Source organism: Malus domestica, chromosome 09 (genome assembly GCF_042453785.1).
Source record: "Malus domestica chromosome 09, GDT2T_hap1".
In the NCBI taxonomy this organism is placed as follows: domain Eukaryota; kingdom Viridiplantae; phylum Streptophyta; class Magnoliopsida; order Rosales; family Rosaceae; genus Malus; species Malus domestica.
Genome location: NC_091669.1, coordinates 2,208,711 through 2,224,175, shown reverse-complemented (window position 1 = coordinate 2,224,175; position 15,465 = coordinate 2,208,711). Strand labels below are relative to the sequence as shown.

At 36.1% G+C, this 15,465-nt stretch overlaps 1 protein-coding gene and 1 pseudogene across 3 annotated transcripts; both read right to left on the bottom strand.

Moving 5' to 3' along the window:
- Positions 1-333: 333 nt before the first annotated feature.
- LOC114824049 (uncharacterized) lies at positions 334-3,741 on the bottom strand. Of its 3 annotated transcripts, none has more exons than XM_070805249.1 (3): positions 3,181-3,741; positions 886-2,818; positions 334-714 (listed from the first exon to the last, which is right to left on the bottom strand). In XM_070805249.1, the coding sequence occupies exons 2-3, from the start codon at positions 2,242-2,244 to the stop codon at positions 397-399; spliced, it is 1,677 nt and encodes a 558-aa protein (XP_070661350.1). In that variant the 5' UTR covers positions 2,245-2,818; positions 3,181-3,741; the 3' UTR covers positions 334-396. The 3 variants fall into 3 exon arrangements, with proteins under 3 accessions (XP_070661350.1, XP_070661349.1, XP_070661351.1); XM_070805250.1 differs by having other exon boundaries at positions 667-797; XM_070805248.1 differs by having other exon boundaries at positions 334-2,818.
- A 2,481-nt stretch (positions 3,742-6,222) lies between these two features.
- LOC103442279 (large ribosomal subunit protein eL13z-like) lies at positions 6,223-10,347 on the bottom strand (annotated as a pseudogene).
- Positions 10,348-15,465: the final 5,118 nt, after the last annotated feature.

Below are 15,465 nucleotides of genomic sequence, written 5' to 3'. Positions count from 1 at the left end.
GTTACTTAAGCCTAAAATCTTGAGACATCGAGAGCCCACCGGCACTGTTGCAGCAGCAGCAGAGGATACGGCGGATAATATGAAATCTCAGACGATTTTGTCTTGGCCGTTTGGCTGATCAAGTCCCATGTGTGAGTGCTCCTCAGTCACCATGTGATCATCTACCCTGGACTTTGCTTTACACGTCAATATATATAGTAATCTATAATTCATATATATATATGTATATGTATATATGTAATTATATAATAACAATTTCATGACACTGCATTCAGTGGCGAAGCCAGGAATTGACAGGGGGAGGGGCGAAGTTAAAAGAGTGAAGGTTCAAAAGAATAGCAACAACCAAATCATTTTATATAGTAATGTCTTCCATAATTTATCAACATAAACAAATTACAATTGTTGCCGACGACGTTTCATACCATGAAAACGTCGCATAATAGGCTCATTATCAATAAAAGCAAATACATCTCTCTCTATGTAAACAAGCATGCTATCACTCAACCATTGATCTCCCATTTTGTTACGCAATGGTGTTTTCACAATCTTCATAGCAGAAAAAGCTCTCTCCACCGAAGCGGTTGCAACCGGTAACACCAAAGCCAATGTAAGAAGCTTATACACTAATATGTAGCTTGCACACCTCCCAGTCTTCACCAACTTCTTTGCAAGATCACCAATTCCTCTCAATGATGAAAACTCACTATGCATCTTCATATCGTGAATGTAATTGTCAAGTTGAATTGGAAGATTCATGAGGTACATACGATCAAAATCTTGAGGATAAAGTTGAGCTAGACGAACAATTTTTGCTTTGTCAAAAGATGCAAAATTATTCACCGGACTCAAACATGCCATACAAAGAAGCAACTCGGTGTTTACCTCATTGAAGCGATCATTCAATTCCTTTAATTGTGTATCAAGGACTTGAAAATAGAGGTCCACACGATAGTAATGGAAGTTTGTGAGTCTTGGAGCTTTACGCCTTGATTTTCCAGGTACAAAATGCAAATCCTCCATGTTAGGAACGACAATATCATGCTCTTGACAAAACTTTTGTACATCATCAAGCAAGTCCCCAAAGTCATCATCTCTCAAGGATTGTAGTCTTTGCTTGCATACTTCCACTAACGCCATTGCATTCACAATATCTTGATCTTTCTTTTGTAATGCTTGTGATAACTCATTTGTAACTCCCAATATGAGTCTCATCAAAAAAAGGTGAAACACAAAATCAAAAGTTTGTATGTTATGGAATAAATGACTTGTTTCACCAAAATTATCTTGGTTGGTATCATCTTTAATCCATTCAAGCACCTCCACCACGGCTTCAAACATGACAATAATACTAACTATAGTACCATAATGTGAGTTCCAACGTGTATCACAAGGACGCATGAGACTATTCTCTTGATTTAACCCTCTACCCGTTTCAAGATCACCAATATCAAGAGCTTTCTTAATTTGTTCTTGTTGTTTCTCTCTAAATGCATCACGACGCTTACACGATGATCCAATTGTATTGACCAAAATACTAGCATTGTTGAAGAAAATGGCGACAACGGCTACAAGAGCTAGTTGAAGTTGGTGTGCAAAACAATGAACATAAAATGCTTGAGGATATTTGTTCAAAATCTTTGTTTTAAGGCCATTTAGCTCACCTTTCATATTACTAGCTCCATCATAGCCCTGTCCTCGTAACTTGGACATACTCAAATTTGTTGTAGCAAAGAATCTCTCAATAGCCTCTTCAAGCGAGCTACTAGTTGTAGAGAAGACATGTTGCACACCCAAAAACTTTTCAATTGCTTCTCCTTTTTTGTTCACATAACGCAATACCACCGTCATTTGCTCTTTAGTTGAAGAGTCACGTGATCCATCAACCAAAAGAGAAAAAAATTCACCTTCCATATCTTTAGTGATTGCATTTATAGTTTCAATGGCACAAGCACAGACAAGATCTTTTTGAATATCAGAAGAAGTATACTTAAGATTCTTGGGAGCATTCTCAAACACAACCTTCCTAACTTGCTCATTATGCTTGGAAAGAAAGTGCATAAGCTCCAAATAATTACCTCTATTGCTTGATTTCAACGATTCATCGTGACCACGAAAAGGCAAACCTTGTCCCAACAACCATCTTGTGCACTCAAGTGAGGCTCTCAATAAAGTATGATAATTATTGCGAGCTTCATCGGTTTGCTTAATCACAAATGTTTCAATGTGTTGTTTTTGTGTCATCAAATCTCTAGCTTATTGTACAGCTTTATTATGAAGACTTCCAACACCTCCCTCATGGGCTCGAAGATTTTCGGGTCCTTTCCTCCAATTTGTAAACCCTTTCTCGGTGAAGACATCATTTCCAATGCTACCCATTTGATCGAAATCACATTTGAAAAGATAGCAATAACGACAAAATGCAGCATCCTTTGATATACTATACTCCAACCACTTAAACCTATCAAACCAACCGGTGATAAAACATCTTTTGTTGCTAACTTTTCTTGGCATAATGTGGTCTCTAGGTTGACAAGGATCATTTTGGAGATAGTGTCTACGAATTGCTTCACGATAATTAGGTGGATAATCAAGCATTCGACGTCTATATCCAGGGTCTGCATGAAGATTAGCCAATATCTCATCCAACTCAGTGGGCTCACTTTGTTGTGAACTACTCAGAATATTCAAAGGAGGATTTCTTATATTTGAAGGAGGAGGAGGATGACTACTTGGAATATTTGAAGGAGAAGGACTACCCGAAATGTTTGAAGGAGGATTTAAGCATTGTTTCTTATAGTACCGTTCCATTACGTAACTGTAAAATGGAAAGAAAAAAAAATCTTAGACTCTTAATCCTATAGTCTATACTAATATGCATAATAACCCAACCAACAATTCAATTAATCAATACCAATAAGCATATAAATTATTAAATAAATAAAATATTCATTCAACTAATCATATGAATACAACTAATCAAAAATTCAAATTTTAATTTTCACCCTAAAAATAATTTCATAATTTCATATCAATCAATAATCATAGAATCATATCAATAATCAATAATCAATAACCATATTAGTGCATTACCATATCATTCTATACTAATTAAACAAAATTCGTATTAAATAATTAATTAGGGTTAGGGATTATAAATTTAGGAATTAAAAAATTTACCTTTGAAATTGAAGGCTAGAAGTCGGCTTAGCGGCTGGAGTGGCTAGTGTTAGCAGCAAAAAGCCAACAGAAATCAGCCAATGGGGATTTATTTTCCGTTCCGTTAGGGTTGGGCGTTGGTTGCAGGCTCAGGTTGCTGAGATTTTGGGAGAAGCTTTGCACTCTCTCTCTTTGATTGGGAAGGCAGAAATTTGGAAGGGTAAAACAGCTTTAAAGCATGTGGGCTGCCTAAAGTGAAGGAATGAGGGACATGCGGTCCCCCCAATACATTATACATATATATTTTTTTGGTTTTTTTCTGAAAGTTCCACGTGGGCACTAATTTGAAAGACATGGAAAGCTAACTTTGGGACATGTGGGCCAGATTTTTAATTTTTTATTAATTTAAAAGAAAAAAAAAACCAGTTTTGCTGCTGCACGCCAGTTCACCGGTGCCAAAACAGAGATGGAGGGGCTGGGTTTTCCGGTGAGGGGAGGGGCGAAACCTCGGCTTCAGCTGTGTTTTCCGGCGAGGGGAGGGGCGGTCGCCACTCCTCGTCCTCACGTGGCTTCGCCACTGACTGCATTATGACATTGCAACAGTTTTTGATCTATACAACATAAGGTATGGAGCTTTCATGTGCGAGAAAATTTTCCGGATTCCCGGCACTCCACATCATACATGCACCGACCCAATAAAAACAGAACACGTAGCTGTTATGTTGGCTTGAATCCTCCTGCTTCTTTTCTTTATTGTTTGTAGGGTCCGAAGCACTGAACTCTTTCTCTTTTTTCCTTTTCTTTTCCCAGCACCTCCTCGAGCGTTGGTATTTACGTTGCATGGGGATTAATCATTGGCCTAAATGCACTAAAGTGTGAATTAATCTAGATTATGGTACACTTATACATGTTCAAACTTTAATTAGCCTCAACCTCTGTACCCAATTCTCCATGTAGTATTTCGAAGAGGGAAAAAATTTAAAAAACCATATATGATATATGAATACTGTTTGGAAAATACTAGAGAGACCATGTTTTTAAATCATATTTTTTAAATCGCATGATGTGTCAGTTGATGGTTGAATTATTTATTAAATTATTTTAAAAAGAAGTCCAACTATCAACCGACACATCATGTGATCTACAAAATATGGTTTAAGTAAATGATATCTCTAACATCACCCTTAACGTTTATTTTTGCATGTGTATAACTTTGAGAAGTACATTTTTACTCACCCCGGAAGTGAGAGTGATGCTTATTAGATTAGTTTAAATTTCGAAATTAATATCTTTAAATCTATTAAACGAAATTAAACATAAAGGGTGAGCATCACCTCCAGAGCAAAGATGCACTCAACTTTGAGCGATGTGTAAATATGCATGCAAAAGAAATATCATCGATAATATACCATATCCAAAAACATTAGCTATAACAGTAAAAGAAGACCACACTAATATTCTCCAACCGAAGTGCCAAATCCTATGTAGTGATGACATGGATTGGCAGTAAAAGAGGTTGGTGTCAAATTTGACAACAGCTTCAAATGTTTTTTTATATTAATTATTAAATGTATTTTATTAATTTTTAATTAGTTTAATCATTTATTATAATTAATGTTGAGCTGACTAATGCAATTATCTTACTTTTTTCTTATTTTCAATCAAGAAAGGTGAACAGATTACTGATTAAACTTTAAATGTCCTTTATTAAATTTTCATTAGTTTAATCATTTATTTTATAAAATAATAATTTAATTTGACATATCGGTTGGAGAATAAAACTTTAAAATATGTCAAAATACCACATAAGCTGTCAAAATTTAAATTTTATGTTCAAAATTTAACATATTCTTTGGAGATGGTCTTAGAAGGAAAACATAGACAAGGAATTGATGGGCAAAACCCTAGACCCGTATGCATTGACAATGACATCAATATGAAAGTTAAGCATGGGGCAGTCCTCTCTATTATTTTTTTTTTTTTGTTGGTTATACAAGCAATATTGGGGAAGCAGAACTTAATATAATATATCAAGCACGGTGCGGTACTTGTCTATATAAAGTACAAGTTACAATACAAGTAGATATATGGCTGTATATGTAAAACGTGAGTTTACTCCGAAGCATCCAATACATTCATGTTTTTGGTCGTTAGATCATTCGTCAAGGAGCCGTAGCAAAATTTTCCATATGATATATATCATGCATACATCAGCAGCAGCATTCCTTGTTGTCGCAGTAGATTAGTGCATATTTAACAAGCCAAACACATACAAAAGAGTATTAATGCGAGTGTGCCCTGACCAAATACAACCATGACCACACAAATTGATCAAGCAACTTCGCCAGCTTCAGCATATTACGAAAAGACAAACACTCACAAGTGCCACAAAAGGTTATCGGTGGACATGGAAATGGAAGTCCCCGTGATAAACCCTCGAAGAATGTGAGTGTGTCTAGCTGTTTGGTGAAATGTCCACATACATATTCACAAATCAATTTATGTAGGCGCGGATGCACATCGGGACCAAGGTGTTCCATGATCCTTCGGAATCTAAGAAATAGTCATGTGAAGGACTTTTGATGATTTTTTATTACGGGTTTGTTTTGTATCAACTAATTGTTTGATGTAATACCTGCTAGGCATATCTCGACAATTACGTCGACAACACTAAACAAATTATCTCGGTATCACTTATCATAATGTTTTGACATATGTCGATATCTGTTGATATGTGTGCAACATAGTTATCTGGTTGATGGCAATAAGTCCACCAAATGTTCCATGAAACGTCTCAGTGGATAAAATATTTTTTTTTGCACACTTTGCGCTCTGTTTCTATATAAAAAACTTAAACTTTTAACACCATGACTCCCGAATTTCAAATCCTTGATCCGCCACATATATATTAGATTTCCATATAATTAGCTTGCAGTGATTGATGAGCAGGAATCCTGGATAGTGATCATAGTCAGATTTCAAGTCGATCTTGTGTAATCTATCAGTAATCTCAGAAATTTTTTATTTATTTATTATTATTATTATTATTTTATAAAAAATAAATAGCAATGGAAGCATCTTTTTTACTTGGATTACTCAAGTTTACAAACTCTAAAATTGATCGGTTCAAGAAACAAATCCAGCAGTGAACAGATGAAAACCTAAAACAAAAATCCTTCCCAAATTAAACCCGACACCAAGGGCGCATCAAGCTCTATATTTCTTCTCTTCCTTCTCTGCCTCGGCTGCCTTCTTGAGCCGGGCACCAACATGGCGTGTGTTCATCCTCTCCACGCGAAGTTTGTCATATGCCTTGAATGATTTCAACTCATCGGTAGCCTTCACAAGCTCAACTGTAGGCTTCTCACGTACAATTGGAAGGTAGGGGCCTTGGAGCTGGGTGGCATTGGCAATTTCCTCTGCATGAGAATCACCAGCCTTGATATATGATTAGCGCGTCTTGGGAAGACCACTAATTTAGCTTGAAGACCCTCGAGATAACGATTCTTCCTACGATGATCAACAGAAATTCCAATGGTTAGTGCAAGTTTCTTTGGAATCCCGGCAGACTTCAATTCTTCAAGAGTAAAACCTCTACCAGCTCTCACTTCCATGTTATACTTCAGAGTCTGTCCATGAACAATGGGACGCAGGCGCCCAGTGGTTGGACGAGGGAAGATTTTCACAGCCTTCTTCTGGCGAGCAGTCCTCCTCCTGGTCTTCCTAGCAGGTTGGTTAAACCAGTTCTTGATCACATAGTTCTGCCAGTGCTTCCTGAAGTGAGAGCTCGGGATAACGTTGTTGTGCTTCACCATGGCTTACCTGAAATCGGCGTTCGCGATGAAATGCTCTCTTGCTTCCTCCGCTGGCTCAGATTCTCATCATGATCAATATGTTAGCTTTAGAGGAGCTAATTATAAGATGGACTACAATAATAGAACCCTACTGATCATCTTCCTAAGATCCTTCGCACATCTTCTGAGATTTTCAATTTTTAGGTTATGTTTGGTAACTTGATACTTCGACAGAAATTTTCAACCAAAATCTTTCTAAGTCTTCTTTTTGTACTATAATTCAATATTAACTAAAAGGATACAAATTCGAAGGTAACTAACCGAGCTACAAGTCATTTGGGAATCTTAAGTGCAAAGGCAAATGCACTTAACTAAAAGGATGCAAATCCAAACGTTTGGATAACTAGTTTTTTTAGTTGAAACTGGCAGTTGTACACATTTTCAAAGAAAGAGAGAGAGTTTAAAATGGTCGCTAAAGCTTTTTGGTGACAACCTTCAAAAGATTTTTTTGTCGCTAAAGATGTTGTTAATATCTTTAGTGATTGTTTTTGGATAATTATTTCATCACTAAAAGTTTATTTTATTAAGGAGAAAAACGTAGAAGAGAAAATAAGGCAACTAATATAGTTATCTAAATGTGAAGCTTTGAAAAAAAATATATTATTTTTGTTTTTAATTTACTATAATGTCCATAATTTTTATTTTCGTTTTTTTTCTTTAGTTTTGTTGACAAAGTTAATTTTATTTTATTTTATCCTTTAAAAAGGAAAAAATTAATTTTGTTAATAAATTCTCTTTTAAAATGAAGAAAAAAAATTAAATTCTCTAGACCATATTCAAATGTGCAAATAGCTTAACATTTTCTAATTTCCACCAACTTTTGTGGGCTTCATTATTAAGTGAACCAAAATAATGAAGACTAGGCCTTCCAACCGGCCCATGATTCCAATCCTTTATAGTTTCCAAATACGCAAAAGGACATAAGGCCCGCTTGCGATTTGCTTCTTCGGAACCACTTTTATGCTTTTTATCCAAAATCAGTTGGACGTTCGGCTTCTCAAAGCACTTTTAGTCATTCCGTAAGCATTTCTAATTAAATCTCTTACCATTCATTAACAAAGAAAAATACTAGACCCCTTATATATAAAAAGTTATTTTTGACACACCCCGATCCAGAATGTCCACTTGAACTCCAAATCAAGTTGTGTTGGCCGACACCTGGAAAGTGACGAAACCATAAAGTGTAGTGATGTGGAAAAAATGAATAAATTAAACCTAAAAGTGCCTAATCAAAAGAGTGCGCGGGTGAGCGGGATTGAACCATTTTCACACATAATGTTAGAGCATAAGACAGTATAGTAAATAGGATGAGGGTTATACCACTGAAGGTAACCATCTCTTGAGATTTGCCAGAATCCTCGTATACGCGTAAACACAGCTACTAAACCTAGAGGGGTGAAAAACAAAGTTGAGTGGGTCAACAAAATAATGCTTATACGAAAACCTTTATTTTTTAATATACTAACCCATCGCCGTAAAACAAGTATAGTTTCCTCAAAGAATACTACGTAAGTATGTAATCAAATATAACAACAATATAACCAGAAATATGCCAAGCCATGATATATCAAATGCCAAAGTAATATAATCATGTGATAATCAATTATAAATAGTTTGCTCATCATCTAAGCTAGTACACGAGTCGGAATTGCCTAAGGCAATTCTACCCGACAAGACTGGGTGTAATCAATGCGCTCTAGTACTACGATCACGCGAAGACTGTTGCAGAAGCACGGTCACATACAAGTCGAATTGCCTAATACAATCTGCCCAACAAGACTGGCACCTAACTTGGATCCAAGGTGAACGAATGGTGCGATGTGAACATACACGTGAAGGACTGGCCCTGGAGCGAGTATTAACACCGAGGTGCAGCAAGATGAGCATGCATACAAGTATTTATGAATGTCATGACAAGTATATCTCAACCATATAGCAGCATTTATCACAATTCATATCACAATAATGATACTAGGCAATATAAGCATAAAATGAAGTAAATACGCATTTATGGACTATAATATGTATTAAACTGCTCACTCACAGATATTTCACCGCTGACGAGCCACACAACCTAGCAAAGATGGAAACGCAACGCCACTAATAATTATCCCTAAGCACATAAAGGTACAATTAATAAAACTATATTATAACAATTGAACTTGGGAAAACGGACGTCAAAAACAAATTCAGGACGTCGAATTACCCTAAGAATGGTCCCGCTTAAATTTCTGAAAAGTCAACAAAAATCAACAGGATGAATATTCCGAAGGACGGAATATTCTTTGACGGATGGAATATTCCCTAACGGAATATTTCATCTGGGTTAAGGGTTATTAGGTTGGGTTAGTTTAATAGGTTGGACTTAAGGGTTCTAGGCCTAAAGGCCTTAACTAAAAGGGTTTAGGTCTTCACAATTAAGGCCCAAGACCCTTAATTTAACAAATAACATAAAACAAAAGAATTAAAAGGGTTATGGGTTTGGAGTCACGGGCCAAAGGCCTTTTTCTACTTAGCCCAAAGGGCCTGGGTTTGAAAGGGTAGGGCTTAAAAGCCTGGCCCGAGTCCAACATATGGGTCGCCGGACCCAAAGGAAGAGGAAGATCGGAATTCAGCCGGAAAACTACACCACCTTTAAATGTTCACAACTTCCTCGTTACTCAACGAAATCGAGTGAAACAAAAATGAAAGTTGTAGTTCTCGAAGAGACGAAGAGAATGGTACCTCGCACGACGTCAAACTCGCCATGGTTTGGCCGGAAAATGCCTTAAAAGCCATCAGACTAGCCGAAAACTTGCATGTTGGCCAACTCGCTGTGGTTTGGCTGGAAATTGGCTCGAAAGGCATGGATCAAACTTGAACTTCTCGAAACCGAGTTGTTTCATGTCAAAGCTTCCTCAAACCTTGACTAGGGACCATATGAAGTTGCGTAGAGGCTTTCCCGAGTCCTAAAATATCGTGACTCGGTTGAAAACACGTAAAACTCAACTCGTTCGAGTTCGAACCGTCTGAGTTGGCGAGTCAAAACTCATCCATTCTTAGTTTGGTTGGTATGTTTGTGTTCGTGGCGGTAAGGTGAACACAATGGTAAGGTTTTTAAGCTCGAACAGTGAAGATTTAGGGTTGGTCTTCCTTGTTGCAGAGAAAATGGTGAGAGAGAGACATTCTGGGAGAGAGAGAGAGTGTGACTTGCATTTTCTGATTGGGTGAAGGTTTGTGAAAGTGTGATCACTGATTGGGTGCCAGAATTGAGGAAAGGCACTTGATTGGCTATGAGGAAAAACATGAAAAATAAATGGAGGAGAAGGTTTTGGAAGAGATTTGATTCATGAATAATAAGGAAAAGGCACAGGTCGGCTTTAAAGAAAGCCATGGGTAAATTTTCAAATTTTCTATATTAAAAGGATATGAAACCTATCCGTAACAGTGTTTCTACACCGGTAGAAATTCTCGTACACTTGTAATAACGTGTACAATTTAATTGGAATAGTGAGAAATAAAATAAAAGCGATATAAATACGTCCACGTCACTTGCCAATAAGGGCATAATAGTCATTTCACATAGTCGGAAAGAAATTACATAAATAATATAGGGACGAGTCGTCACAATTTTAATTTCACAAATAAATATAGTTTAACAAATGCATATAAATTTTCTTTTTTGATCATTTTTTTATTTATTATGTTTATTTGCTGATAACAAAGAGCGACTTTTTACATGTAAGGAGTCGAACAATATTCTTTCTTAACCAAATAGATAAGAAAATAGGCAAGATATACGAAATCTCTTGAAATCTCAAGGGGAGATGTGAGATTTGTAAATACTTAAAATACACTACGAAATCTCTCTAATTGTCTCAAATTCCTCACTTTTAAAAGTTTTTTTTTTTAAACAAATTCCTATTGAATACTCTTGGAATATTATAATTTTTTTTAAAATCCTAATTGAATACACACGGATTTATAAAAAAAAAATTATTTTAAAATCATGATTGAATACACGTTGAATTTTATAACATCACTCAAAATCTTGATTAAATACTCTATAATTTATTAAGTTAATTAAAATACTCAACATCCTAATTGAATCGAATGCGTAAAAAGTTGAACAATATTTTTTCTTAAGCAAGTAGGCAAAAGAAAGAGGGAGTCATTGATCATGAAATTTGTATCACGATGCATGATCTGGAAAGGTATGTTTGCCATATTAGATGAAACCATCAAGCACAAATTTACAAAAGCAGTGCCGTGTCTACTATATTACAAGCCACCCAATCTGTCATTTTCAAACCCCATCTCTTCGAGAGATTTTTCAGTGTAATCGGTACACGGGATGATACATCACATGTCATTATACAAATGGTGGGATATGTGTGCTAAAAAATTAATAACTTAAAAAATAAAATTTCCCACCACTCTTTTTAAAACATATGGAACTAAATATTTCTCCATCTCTTCCCCCCATTTATCTAAGAGTTGAGATTCTCTTCAGATTTTTATGTCCGGAACTCAAGATCTTAGAGATCTGGACAGTTGAAGAGAAATAGATATTTGAATTCTTAGTTTGTGTGAAGTGAATTAATATAATGAACTAATAAGAACCGCGTTATTAAAATGAGAGGTACGAATCTTTGGATCTGTCAACTCGAACACGTAGATCAAGAGCAAAGTCCAATATACACGAAATTGTGCAAACATGAAACGTGTTGAGAAACTTGTGATGTAATTTGATCACGACTATGCGTGTATTAGTAGGCCCTCTGATTAACACTAACAATGACAACTATGTTAACATAATATGCGTCATGATTATGGCCATGGTATTTGTTTGGTTGCACGATCCTAAGATTTCAAATACTTTGACTCTTAGTTCTTAAGGAAAGTTATATTATTACCATATCATTATTCATGTCCCTCTCGATCAGTTGGTGAATAATTATGTATCGTTTTTTTTTTCTTCTATCGGAATGAGAGAAAGATGTGAAAAGAGAAATAGACTTAAAAGATAGAAAGAGACCAAAAAGTGTGAACAGAAAGATAGAGAGAGATATGTCCAGTGTAAGTAAGTTTTTCACCGCAATTTCGCATATTAGCATAGATAGATACTACCTCGTTACCTATTCACCACGTGACAAGTCTTTTTTATTGAACGTGTGATTCCCATTTTGATCACATGTCAAACATTTATTGGCGAATGACGTCACTGAAACATTAAGTAACCTAAAAGCAACTATTGGACCACATTCTAACACAAATTTTGTTTTTATTATGCCAATGGATGAATAATTCTCGAGTTGTAAAACGCATTTTACAATATTAGAAGGGTTCTCTTTGCCTTGGCCTAACTGTCACTCTGAGATCGCTAACCACCAATTTCTTGAGGCGACAAAGTGTTTGGATCATTGTGCAATGTCTTAGTCAATGCTAGTTGTATCTTGCATGATCATAACCGATAATCATAAGCTATATCTTTCATCACGATGTCGAATGAAACCATTCATAGGATCTTACGTTGTGTGAAACGTAGCGTTCTGCATGGATTATGATTGTTTACATTTGAATAGTTGAAAATTTACGATGCCTTTGCTGCCAACTGTGAATCAAATCTTATTGTACAGCAAATTTCTGAAAGAAACAAAAAAAACAAATATCGAAGCCGGCCTCCAAAAGTTAGAACATTCCAGCCTTCTATATTTATGGGTTAGGTGTATATAACATTAACTAACATCGTCTGATTAAGAAAATTTTAGTATAAATTAAGTAAATATGTTAAGAAGGTTTGTAGGCCAACGACATTGTCAAGCTGGAAACAGGATCCTACAATTACGTTCCTCCCACCATCATCTTCCTACTCATCAATCTATCATGCCCTAAACAAATAGTTGTATATAGTATTTAGAGTAGACGCCCTTAGGTCACTCTAAAAAACTGTTGAAACTTGCTGAAAGCGTCTTTGTGCGCGTTGTATGGCTTGGTATATGACTATGGCGCATTAATTGTTCAACGAAATTCCACACTAAAAAATTTACATGTTGTTTAAATGAAAATGTACATGTTACGTACTCTGTTTTTCTTATGGCCCCCAAAGATTTTTCATGAATTCGCCACTACTTGTGGCTGGTTAGATACTCTCACAAGAAGTTGGACCCTGTGCACTTGAGGTCGACCAATATTGTCCCAATACATGTAACATACTCCTATGTGAGAGTGACCTTAGTACTCACCTAATCAGACTATAAGATGGCTTAACCACATGGCTGGTCATTCACGTTCACGAAAAGTGAAACCCTATGCCTTGCTGATTATTTTTACACGAGTTTGGTCCACGAATGAAATCAAAATACATGAATACCTATTGTTTTGTGGGAGTAGCCTTATTAATCACGTAATTAATCTGCCGTACTGAAGTTTTTTCTTCTTTCTCAAACCATAACGAGGTGTGAACTTGACAAAAGTGTCAAACTGAAAAGACATGGATGTAATTAAATTTGCATGTGTAACTTGTACGATCAAATCACCAAATATTCCGTCATGAAATGTAGCTATATACGTCTACATTTTACACAGTTCATTGTTTCCTGAATTCAATTGATTTGGTGGGATTATGATTTAGGAATTGAGATCCACTCTGGATCTTTGAGAGTCAACGGATCTAGTAATTCGGACCACTCAATTAAAACTTTATTGTCACCATTTGTTCATATCATTGGCTACTTTATACAAATTAAGAGTCCAAATTTCTTTCCCTCCCCCTAAACGGCTCAGGTTTTTGGTCTACATTGCAAGCTCCGAACTTGGAGATTCAGAGAGAATCTCGATTCATGATTTAGATGGGTCGCATTCAAAAACGGAGAGGCAACATATGGCCTAATCAGTCCCCAAAACAAAATTCTTGTTGTCCATTTCCAAAAACTCTCGTTTTAACTTGAATCAATCAACTACCATTCCAAAAACGCATCTGTTATCTTTTTTTTCCCACTTCGCGAAAGTTTGTTGAGCTTTCAACAAATTAAAAACCAATTATTTTTCCCAGTCAAAATCAAATGTAATTGTTTTGTTTGTTTTCCGAAACGTTGCTTTCAAATATCCTTTATGAAAAAGATTTTTTGTTTTTGTTTTTAGAAATACCCAGAAGAGAAATACCAGAAAACAAACGGGTCGTTTTCGTCGGCCATCAGCGTCAGAAAACGACTCAAATATATGGGAGATTTTGGATTGTTCTGGTATTGGGGTTTTTGAAAACAGCTTTATACATGCAACAACCAAACTCTAATCCACATCACTGGATGGGGGAAAACGACAAGCCATGTGATGACCGAGGGGTGGACTCTGCTGTGGTGTTATTCTTTTAAAAGTTTGGTTGAGGGTGACCAATCAAGGATAAGAATTCCGAAAGTAGGAGAGGTATTGTTGGATCCACGGCTCAGATTGGATGATGATCGTGAACGTGATGTCAATCACCATCTGCTGGGCTGTACAGCAACAGGTTGCACGTTATGTCTTCCACTTAACTCATGGGTATTGCAAACGTCACGGCACTGGTGACTCAGTGGTTGAAAATCGATTTTAAGTTCGTCTTCAAACGACACGTCTTAAGTTTTTTATTCATGATGTTTGTAAATCGCACGATGATGGTTAGAAGAAAGTTGAAATATCTCAGCGATTCTTCATATAACTTCCGACAAAGCCATCAGCTGATTTTTTTTTTTTTTAAAAGAAAAAAAACTTATGGACATTGTTTACTCGATAGGAATGGAAAGTGAATCATACAGGGTTATGTAACAACTTAATGCAACCAGAACATTACGGTAGTATTTTAAGTCAACTGAACTACAAACTATTTTCTTCCCGTTGCATTGAAGTTGAATCTGATTATATATAATGAATGCAAGTAATCAACTGAATTACAAACTCTTTTTTTCCGGGTCCATTTATAAAGGACAACTTTACAACTATAGTTTCAAGTCCATTAAAAGCTCAGTTTTCCTTGGTAGCATTAGTTGGAATGCCTCCCGTTTGCTAACCAAACCGAGTACATGAAATCCACTTACCGTACATTCTAACATTTGCAAACTGATATGTATGAAAGCAGTTGGGAGTATGATTATTTCCGCTCCAAATCTCCTCATCTCTCTTAAACCGTAAGATATTAACGTGATTAAATTGTGAGCATTTAAATAAGAGAAAACTGGAAGGAAGAAAAAAAATAAGAGAGGAGAGAATCTGGATTCAAAGAGTTGAGAAAAGAAGACCTCTGAACTTCGTGATAGAAGCGTACAAATCTTTGATCTTGAGGAGGTAGTGATGCTGCTGGGAGGAGAGGTGAGTAGTGAGTGTGGGTAAGGTGACCACCAAAATCTACCAAAATTTACAATTTAGGAAATCCTATCAATTATATAAGCTCGTTTGGAAATGCTTTTAATATAACTGAAAGCGCTTTAGGTGAAAGTGT

What these genes read in the sequence shown, in the direction of transcription:
- LOC114824049 (XM_070805248.1), bottom strand. Translation starts at nt 2,244, where the DNA reads ATGACACAAAAACAACACATTGAAACATTTGTGATTAAGCAAACCGAT.